This window comes from Montipora capricornis, chromosome 3 (genome assembly GCF_036669925.1).
Source record: "Montipora capricornis isolate CH-2021 chromosome 3, ASM3666992v2, whole genome shotgun sequence".
Taxonomy (NCBI): domain Eukaryota; kingdom Metazoa; phylum Cnidaria; class Anthozoa; order Scleractinia; family Acroporidae; genus Montipora; species Montipora capricornis.
In genome coordinates, this window is record NC_090885.1 from 53,157,974 (window position 1) to 53,169,241 (window position 11,268).

The window sequence follows — 11,268 nt, forward strand, 5'->3', positions numbered from 1 at the left end:
GTAATGCGTGACATATTACAGTCGCGTTACCTGCGCAGTAAAAGTTGCGCACAAACAATTAGCGCGAACGTCCTCAAATGTAAAATTTTGAAACTCAAATGTTGCATATAGTGAATCTAGAATTCATATATACTAGAATTGTTGAATTTGGATGTTGCATATTTAAAAAAACTCGAATGTAAAATGAGAAACTCCAATGTGGAATGACGAAATGTGAGCCAAACAAAAAATGCGAAAGTTGAATTTAATTTGGCGGGGATATAACGCCATACAATTATGCCATAGGAGGAATGTACCAATGGGACGCGATTTTCTGGGGACGACTTCACGAGGTATTCCCAAATTTCCGCAAATTTTTCCTGAGTATTTCCCTTCCATTGGATTTCTTACCCAATTTGTTCGTAAATGTTGGGTCGAAAGGAAAGGCTTTCAAGATCTTCCCTTTACCCCCGCAGTCTTCATCCATCTGTGCTCTTATTCAGGCAGAAGGAAAACAAAAGGCGATTGAAAGACCATCTCTGCCCTTTTTTGCAGAAAAAGAAAAAAATATATACCAAGAAAGCTTTCGTAGTCAGTTGAATCAATTACGGACTGAACTTGCACATTTGGCTGACAGTAGGTCTTTATACCATCAGGACACGTGAAGACGCGACATGATGCAGGAATCAACACGTGAAATGATTATGAACATAAAGAAGATCTTGTTAACTGGCTTGAAAAGAGATACTTTTCATCTGCTGCATTAAGTTACAACGCTGCCGCCGATACTGCACACTGAAACGACTGAAAATGGATGTAGTTGTTTAAATGTTGCTGTCGAAACGTCTTTTCATTTACAGTGGCCCTCTATTCAAAGGTAAGAAGAAAGTATCCTGAATACGAATTCTTTTATATCACTAGAGATTACAATGCGGTCGAAATATTTTGTTTGTGTAAACAAGAAGTCTAACACAGTAGGGAGGAGTGGAGTGAGTATTATTACTGTAAAAACATTCGCCAAAGAATGAACGTTATTTATTTTTTACAACGACAGCATCAATTACAACAAAAACAAATTTCACATTTTCATTATGTTAGAGTAGTGCGTGGCTGATTTACCGCCTTTGCTGGATAATTTGCCTCGTTCACGGAGTGCGAGCGAGCATGAGTATGTCGAAGTTTTGAAAGAAAAATACCCTCTTGACTACACATTGGGAAACAAAATGAACAGATGCAAGGTGCGTTGTACATTTTTTCACCAAAAAATCTTCCCTTTTAGTGTTTCCGTTGTAAGTTACCCGACCTTCAAAGCGGTAGAGGGTTTTTGAGCTGGTGACCAAACTTAAAGATAGAAGACAGACACTGAGCTGTGTGTTTTTTTAATCTCTGTCTCGGTAAACCGATTGTGCTGTGAATGGGATAGATTCAACAGCGGATGAGCAACACACAATTATGCGCTCAAAGGAACCTTTTGTTTGGGTTTAAAAAAATGCAAAATGTTGACATCAAGAGTGTTATCCTCTTTTTCCCTTTAATTTTTAATTTTATGGTGTTTAAAAAAGATAAAAAAAAAAGTTATCTGGAGGCAAATTCCTTGCTCAAGTGTTTCCTCTTTAATTGAGGCCCAGAAACATTATAATATAAAATTGAGCCACGTTTTTAGCGTACTAAGAGATAAAAATTGCCATGAATTACTGCCAATAAAAGCGTTGCCGGTAAATAGAAACCAGACTGTCGTGAACATTTGTTTACAGTAATAGATTGTAAAGAAATTCATTGGAGAGCTGGAAGTGATTCAAATATGCTTTTGTTAAGCCTGGCCATGTTTCATTGACTGAGCTTTCGCCGGAAAGTGTTACCACCCATGCAAACGGTTTTTTTTTTGCCTATACATTTAGTGCTATGTTTTGTAGTTAACAGACGAAATAAAGCAGAAGAATTTAGTGGTATCCCTTTGGATTCGCTTTGATTCAAGCTCATGCTTAGAATTTCCAGCTATTACCAGGAAAAAACATTTGCCAACTAGAGCACGTTCTAGTAGGATGAAGATTTTTCTGAGTCAATCTTCGACTCTTGGCCCCAAGCAGCAGTGGAATAGGATGCGTATGGAAAAATCAAGGAATAATAAATTTGGGGATGGTGTGTGTTATTCTTGCTATCATTCCTACACCTCTACTACTTTAAGACCATATAGTCAATATAAAAATTTATCGGGATATGTTTTTGTCCATCAACAGTCCCTGTAAGGGTTTCCTGGAAAAGCATGATCAAGGATCACCGGATTACTGGATCAAGGATCGAGGATCTACATTCAAAAAATAATTTGAAATTTAAATAAATTAACCCTGACTTTCGTGTAAGGCGCTTTGATTTCGGCATGAGTCGTTCACAAAACGGTGAGGGACCAAAGCAACGGCATATCCTTTAAAGAATCTATTTGCCCCATAAATGATTTTCTTCGTTCAGGTGTTTCAACTGACAAAAAGCATTGTGGTGTAATTATATAAAAAATCACTCATGGCTTAACCAACCCCGTTGAGAGATCCTCCGACAAAATGGCTGTTAAAATAAAAACTGACATCGGCCCATATTGACCTTGAGAAACAGTCTGCGGGCATGAACATATACAAATAATTAATGACAAAAACTTGGTCAGGTTTAGCCAATGTGGTGAGGTCGCACTGAATTTAAGTTCAGCATAGGTCGACCAGAGGAAATTGTCTTGAAAGGAGAGATGAAAAGAGATAATCGCTTAATTATCTCGTTTATATCACAAGTGACATTCACAGAAACTGCACCTGCCCGTTGAAAAAGCTTGGATGGCGTTCATCCTGCTATCATCGTGTTTATTTAGACCAAGTATATCACGATTCTATTCAAAGGAGCAAACAGATATTAGACAGGAAAGGAAATCTTCTAATAGTAAAAATGGTGACTGTTTTTCATGGCTCATACCGTTAAGGTTGGTAAAAATATCAGTAAAATATGTAGATGTGTCTGATGCTAGACACATACGGTTTATCAGTCTGGTGCAAGTCAAATTGAATTATCACAACATAGCCTTCAAACATTTTTACGGAATTTTCAAAGAATCTCGAATCGCAAAAAGATAGTTTGGTGACACAAACATTTGCCTCAGAATTCACTGAAATGAACCAACCCAAGAGAAAGAAATTGGAAAGTATTTGTGGTTGAATGCGATAACGCGATTAAATAAAAAGTAAGGGTTAACAACAGCATTTTGTTAAGAGTTTCAGACTATAAATGAAAAATCGGGTATTTGAGAGACAGGAATGGGGGTGACTTGATATAATATGACCAAGTGCCTAAATCGACTATTTCTTCCTGGCGCTTTAAAGCCCTAAATAAATAAAAACAAATTGAAAATACAATTGAGTTACAGTCCCATGATATATGGGGATCGGAAAAACCAGAGCATTATGAAAGCGTAATTACCTCTTCTTCAACATAACATGAAGTTAGAACATCTGCTGTTTTAATATAATGTTCAAATCGGTAGGAATTTATTTCGGTTTGCCCTTGTTAGGGGTAAGTAAAAGAATACGTAGTCAAATTTGAAAATTTGTAAGGAAAGTTCACTTTCCTTACATGAATTTCCAAGTCATGTTAGGGTAAAGTATTTCCTGGTTTTTTCAGGGACTTCCCTGGCCAGTTTTTACCAGTAAGCCAGGTGGCACAAGTTGAAAAAAGAAAAGGTTATTATAGCATAATATACCATGACGGTTTTATAACGTTTTAAAAAGTACTCTTAAATCTTAAATAACTAAATTAGTGAGCAGCATTCTGCGAAATGTATCTGTAAAACTTGTTTATTCGCCGACGCCTTTCGTCTATCTAACGTATATTTCTTCAGGGAGTTTTGCAATAATGCATTAAACGCTTGCATTGAAGCCATCTCTGATGGCAAAAATGATGGCCACAAACATTATAAAGTTTGACCGGATTTTCGAAAGGGAACAGGCGCAGCTGTGAAATATTAGGAGAAGGCGTGAGAAACGATATTTTGTTGGGAGTGCTCCAGAGAAACTGTAATGTAAGATAAGGTAAGGGAGCAAAAGCCGCTTATCATGTGACTTCAAGAACCAATGAAAGTGCGTGTTTTGATGTGACGTCGTTAGAAAAACATCGTTCACGTGAATATTTGTGATCCTGTGTTCGGATGCTACTGAAAAGGCATCTTTTCCATATCTCTGACCTTTGTGTTGTGTACACCTGCTTTGAGAGTTCTTTAATAAATATTTTCGAACCAGCGTGTTCTATATTGAGTGGACGAGCTCAAGTCTAAACCAGCGTACGTGTTCTTATCGGCCATTTTTGAGGAGAGCAGTTTGTTTTTCGTTCTGTGATGACCATTGAGTTGTGAACAATTCAATTTAATTTTCAAAGGAAATATTGTTGTCTAAAAAGTACACAATTAGACGATTAACGTGACATATAATTCGTGGCTGTATCTGCAAGTGAAACAACTTTCATGTTATGGCGCTTTAATGGGTTCAAAATTCAACCTTGCGCATTTACAAAAACTTCTATCCACCAAAGGTTTGAATTCATCCAATACTCGATTGAATTAATCGAAACCTGTAATTCATCAAAACGCTAAATTCATCGAAACTGTTAAATTTATCTTATGCTCGCTTGAATTTATCGAAACTGTTAAATTCTTCTGATACTCGATTGGATTTATCGAAACCTGAAATTCATCAAAACGCTAAATTCATCGAGCTGTTGAATTCATCGAAACCTTAAATTCAGCAAAATGCTGAATACGTCAAAACGTTGAATTCATCGAACTGTTGAATTCGTCGAAACCAGTCTATCACGTCCACTCAAGTCCCACAAACCCTTGCAAGCAAACTTTCTCCTCAAAGATGGCGGACACGGTTGATTTCCAAGAACGACTGCGACATTCTTTGCTGGATCTTGGGAGGAGATTGCAAAATAGTGGAGATGAAGACACTGTAGACTTTGTCATGTTCCGATTGCGGCATATAAAAGGTCATTTATTACATTTTGAACGATCTACTGAAGTCGTGCGGTCTATTTCAGTTGTAATAGTTTTCTTAGAAAGTGAGGAAGAGAGTAGGATTAATCACAACTTTCCTAAGTATTGCGTGGCTCCTTGTGGCTGCTCGTTGGACATTAGCGATAGCTACCACTAATAAAATAAGAGAGATAAATACCTCGAATGTCAGTATATATGGGTTATTGTCCAAGCGTGAGGTCACGATGGCTGGATATTGGCATCGTTCTTTTTTTGCGTGTTTATCGACCTCGACGGTCTTGACCGTATATTGGCCTCGACTTCGTCGAGGTCCATAAACACGCAAAAAAAGAACGAGGCCAATATCCAGCTATCTTGACCAAAAAAATGATCTTTGATCTTGCGGTACCAAGCGAGAAATCCCGCGCGGGCAGTATAGCTCCATCTTGCCAAGTCGGGTAGCCAATCAAAGCACAGGATTTGGTTCATCTTGCCCGCTCACGTAGCTAGTCATATAATAATTAAGAAATAGAAAACATGTACCGAGTTCTATCGAGTTATAGAAACACTAGTGAAAGTTTGGGAGAACGAGAAATGCTGTGGGAACACGAGCCGCAGGCGAGTGTTTCCACAGCTTTTTCGAGTTCTCCCAAACTTTCACGAGTCTTTATTTTGCTCATTTGTTTGTTTGTTTGTTTTTGTTTTTGTGAGTAGTATGAATTACTATATGAAAGGTAAAAGAAACTGTTTGTAATGTTAGATTTCGTGCTTGATATATAGCGTAGGAATCGGTTGAAAAAAACAACACGTGTTTGGTAGAACTGGTCGATCTCGGTGCTCAGTAAGTGTGTGTTCTCGACCACTGGATTAAAGCGGTTGAAACTACTTCAGCAACCGTCTGGACCCTTTTTAGTGTGACATTCATTACATGTCTATCAGGACTATTTACTCAAATATTTAGGGACGTTTTTAACATTGACAATGTTGTTTTCTCATTGAACGATACACTGAAGAACACTGAACTTAGTTTGTAGTCGGTCATTACACCACGCAACTTTAAAAGCTTTCGGTCTCAAATGGCCAATACTAGATTTGTTCAGCCTCATCCCCGATTAGGCGTTCTTATAAGAGCAAGAGTGTAGCCATTTTTTCATTTTGTCTTACTGGTGTCTGGCCGTTTATAAATAATATAGGTAGACCTTAGTCGGGGTACCACGATTTCCCGCACTCAGTACACCATGACAGTCGTCGCATTATTTCCGAAACCTTTTAGTCCGCAATTACGGGTTTGATTCCTATATGTTATTAAGCACTCAGGTTCATTTCATTTTTTTTACGCTATTTTCAGAGAAAATCATCTACGTATAAAAACAAAATGGAAGCCATGTTTACAAAGATACAAATAAAGTATATATAGGTTACAGGATGTGTGTAGTGACCAAAGTGGAAAATGCTTTCCAGCGCTTTCAAGGGTGAGAGGTTCCGGCCATAGCCGAAACAGTGACCATTTTATGTTGGTGCTGTTTGCTAATGAGTTTAGAATTTAAAGCAGCCGTCGAAAGACAAGAAAAAAGGCCGTTGAGCGAGAAACGAAAATTCTGTCCTCTCCATAATCCTCTCAGAGCACATCGTTATATGCCGTGACACCGGTTTGAATTTAAGTTAATAAGTTCAAGTTATCTGAAGGTTTCCAGATAACGGTATCAAGTCTGATTCGGTCATGCAGCAGTTCGAGTATAAAGACCTTTATTTGACCCTTGGCTTCAAAGTCACCAATATTCTAGACTGCAAAACAGTCGTATATTTTGTGAGCGCAAGCGACACGGTAAAATAATGTTCAAACGAAAGGTCTGGGGGTAGTGTAGAAACAGCGAGGGAGAACTCGCTCCAGACCTTTCGTTTGAATATTATTTTATCCTGTCGCTTGCGTTCGCAAAAAATACGACTGTTTTGCAGTCTACCAATATTCATAAACTGGGAAAAACAAGCGACGAAAAATGATCACATTTAGAACGTTCTAGGATCATTTCAAATCCAAGTTCAAGTTTATAATAAAATATTCCTCATATAGATAAATTTGAAAAGATCAAAGGCTAAAATATTGGCTAACGAATACAACGAAAATAAGATTGCGAATGCAACACTAAAGTGAGAGAGCGAAGGGAATGAGAAAATTCTGAACATTTTAAGTTGAACTTAATCTGCCTCATAGAATGATTAGACTTAAAATTCAGTTTCGCTGCTTTGAAAAAGGAAAGTGTTATATTTTTGCGGTGCGGTGAGACGTACTAACGTCAGTTCTAAGAATTTATTTCGCGCGTATTTACACGAGCGTCATTACACGGGCGTAAGGCTATGTTAGTGTCGATGTGGATCATCCGTAATGAGATGATGTATACTCTCTCTCTCTCTCTCTAACCAATTCGCGCGAAGGAGATAGTTCTTTCATTAAAAAAGAACACCAAGATATATTTCTAGATTTTACACTCTCATTTCATAAGGAAGACCAGGAGAAGAATTTATTTGTTTGGAAAGGAAGGTGTAATGACGGATGCAGAGCCACTGACGTGTTTTGAAGGAAGCAATTATGGTCATTGTACGTATCATGTCTCATCAAACAACTGAGCATTTACGTTTCGAGTGCAATATAATTGTGTTGCACAGGTACGACACTCGTGCAGCGGGAAAAGAACACAAAAACAACTACCTTTTGATTTCCATGTGCTTTTGAAAATTTCAGACTTTGAGGACAAAATACCCGAAGCTGGGTAGATGACCAATCAAATTGCCCCATACTTTAATTACTAGCCATGATGACTTTTTATCACAGATCTACCATCCAATGTAGTTCTTGCAGCTCAAATACCACGAAGAATCGCAGATTAGTCATACAATGATATTTATAGCTCTTAATAAGCCTTTCTGATTTGTGGCAAAAGTCCATTACTCTTGGTCTTGGTCTTACGACTTGCGTAATCTTGACTCAGTTATTCCGGGGAAAACACTTTTCCTACGTCGGCGAGCAACATATGGCTCTATTATGAGTAAAACTCTTCGCAGTCAGGTAATAAAGTCCGTTACGTTGTTTACCCTTCCCTGTCTTTCAAATGCCCCTGAGAAGGACTTCCATGATGATCGTAAACGTATCGGACTTCTGGAGCGGAAGTCATCTTCAGGTCATAAGAATAGGACTATGACACTTTTAAGGCCTTTTTTTCCTCAAATTTGAAAATCCTGAGATCTATCTACACGTAGCTCTTCTATTGAAAATGGTCTTGGAAATGGTAAAATACTATGATTTGCTTGCAGTCTTCGAAAAGACAGACGCCGAGTTAGACGTGGACCTGTAGGACTATTTCGATGGTACAAAATCGGCGCTGAGGAAACTTTAACGCTGTCAGTATCCATTCAAAACAGTCCTTATTTGAAATGAAAGTGACACCAGAGCCGGATTTTGATTTTTAAAAAAAATCAGATATTTAATCGGCAGGATATAGCGTAAAATGCCCCGGAGGCTAGTCAATTAAACTGATGACGTTTTCCGATGTAAATAATTCTGAAGCAAAATGATGGCGGATTTTCTTAATTTTTTGTAATATACAAAGGCTTATATTGCGTTTCCTTTCACTGATTTTTACAGGAAGAACTGAAACAAATGTCTGCTTTCGCAAAGTTTGCGCGACTGTCAATCGAAAACAAAGACAACAATCACATTAAGAATCAAAATGTGTCGAATATTATTGAAATGCTACCCGCAAGGCTTCAGTTTCGCTTGTAATGGAGCCCGGACTAGTCATTTCAGTTGAGTAGAATTTGTCATAGAGAAAGTAAACGCTATGAGATTGATTTCTTTGTATTACGAAATTTTGTGTTATATGTAAGCAAAAGTAGAAAGGTTAAAAAATTACAAATTTAACTTAGATTTTTTTCTTTATTCTTTGAACAAGCGTATTCACTGTTGTTTAAAATTCATCGAAAAGGAATGCTGTGGATAATAGATAAATGTTTCCAAGTACATAATTAGCTAAAACAAAAATTTTTCAAATAAGGTTTGTCCAAGGCCTTGCTTATTTAGTCTGAAGATACGGCCACGAGTATGCCAACTTTTAGCTCATGAGTAAGCCAAGTAAATTGTACTCACAATAATCTTGTCTGCATCTATTATTTTGACCACCTTGAGTGGAAATTGTTTAATTAAAAAATGGACAGAGTTGTCTTTTAGTGATCTTTTGTCATTAAATATTAAAGGCGAATGCTGTGAAAGTCTCCTTCCTTATAGTTCAACTTCACTTTGAGCCATTAAATCAAACTATTTAGTTATCCACTTATCATTATATGACGTGCAAGCTTGTAAATTTTATTCCTGTCACGCTTTTGTTTAAATTTTGGTCTTGAAAGTGACACCCGAGATGAGCCCACAATAGACCGCAAATTGGGTTGAACGTCGTATATCAAGCTTCCAATCGTTTGGAAAACATAAGTCGTGTTTCAAAGGAGAGCAGATGTTTTCTAATGGAAAATGACTCGGCAGTATATCAGTTCGTACAACTGAGAGAACCAACTTTTCAGTGACGCCACAGACGACTACGGGTGGATCAAACTTTAGCAGTGCTAAGGTATCAAAGCAAGTAGCTATTTATAATAATTAATATAAAAGTAAAAACGCGTAGCTATCTGTCTCCGTCAGGTATACTTTTAAATGATAATTCAAGAGTTTCAGGACGTGAAATTTAACCAGCTACAATACAAGTCGACAGAAATTTACTTTTAGGGTTCAAACTAAACGGTGTTAAAACATTTTACTTACCAACTTTGGAAGTCAAAAAATGAAGTGTGGTGCTGAACAATTTCGTATTTAACAGTGCCGCAGGCGTTAATGTTTTGATACGCATCCTGTCTACTTCTTTCAAATTGTGATTGGAAAGCATTAGCTACTGACCAAGACTCATTATTGTGTTGAGGTGCACTTTTAGACAGCCGGTGTCAATACAATTTCTGCCTGCCCTGAATCCCAGTCTTGTTAAGAGCTGACCAGTGGTATGAAATGAGTCAACATGTAGAACATTCCAGGTAGAAAACGTTCAAAAGTCCCGTAAACTTGTCGGGCCCGAAATTTACTCGCGTGAAGTTGCGATTCATTGAGGTCTTGGAACCTATGCGTTTTGACAAATTCCATTTTCAACAGCAACAGTCTTTAGTTTCTCACAACTAACTAGTTGATTACAAATTTTGAGTTTTAGAAACTTTATTATAAACTTTTGAAAAGTTCAATCAAACATTTTGGTCGCCGTTTTAGAAAGCTTCTTGTGGAATTACCTATGTGAAACTAGACTTTTGACCCTTACTGAAACCATTGAAAGCTCAATTAGTAAGCTATGCGCGGTTTTTTCACATATGAGACAAATAACTGAGTTTTCCTTTTTTGCTGGGCAAGAGGGTTAAATCTTTCATTACACTGGCTCACCACGGTGCTCGTATCAAGTGTGATGGTATGGATTCATATCTGTGTCCAGTTTTTCTTTCCTTTCTTTTTGATTAACAAATTTAATTAATAGCAACTCGCCAATCATGAATGTCTGTTAAAAAGCAATGGTCTAATATAAGAACGACACTATACTTCTTCTTATGATAAAAACGCTTCGCTAAACACATGTGTCAGTTTACGTTTAAAGCCCGCAACGGTATTCTCAGTTCGAATATCAGATCAAGGACATTCCAAAGTTTCCGTGATGCGTAAGCAAAAGGGCGATCAGCAAGAGTAACTGTTACTTTCGATAACGACAGAGGATAACTTAAACTGAAGAAGATTAAAATGGCTCCGTAAATTATATCGTGAAGATGATTTAACAGTAATTAAAGATGCTATATATTCAGGAGCTAGACCATTAACAAAATTCTAAATTCAACTCGAAATTTCAGAAGAGGTGTAATGTGACAATACTTGGTGCACAAACTAGTCTTGCTGCAGTATTCTGAATACTTAGAAGTTTTTTTACTGTAAGGCAGTATTCAGGAAGACTGAACAAGAGACTATTGCAATAATGAATCCTAGACATTACACAAATGCAGGCGCAAGAGTATCAGTGCTTCTCCTTGAGAGATATTTCCGTAAACGTCGAATATTGTAGAGGTAGTAAAAGGCGAAGGTAGACATTTTGGAAATGTGAGTACACATCGAAAGCTTACAATCAAACCAACAGCCGAGATTTCTTGCAAAGGGGGCTGAGAGTACGTCACAATTACCAACCCGTATCCTTTCAATGTTAACTTAAGCCAGTTGCTGCGAT

General features: G+C 37.5%; 1 protein-coding gene across 4 annotated transcripts in view; it reads left to right on the forward strand.

The window, feature by feature from the left end:
- The first annotated feature begins 286 nt into the window (after positions 1 to 286).
- The window catches only part of LOC138043364 (trace amine-associated receptor 7d-like), a 19,337-nt gene continuing 8,355 nt past the window's right edge, over positions 287 to 11,268 (forward strand). The window contains exons 1-2 of one of the 4 annotated variants that reach the window (XM_068889599.1): positions 287 to 332; positions 636 to 856. Coding sequence is in view for 1 of the 4 variants with exons in the window: in XM_068889598.1 (XP_068745699.1) it covers positions 2,924 to 2,941 (18 nt within the window). In the remaining 3 variants the exon portion in view is untranslated. Of the gene's footprint in view, positions 333 to 635; positions 857 to 2,793; positions 2,942 to 9,470; positions 9,598 to 11,268 lie in introns of those variants that run through there. The other 3 variants (XM_068889598.1, XM_068889600.1, XM_068889601.1) reach the window with 3 other exon arrangements.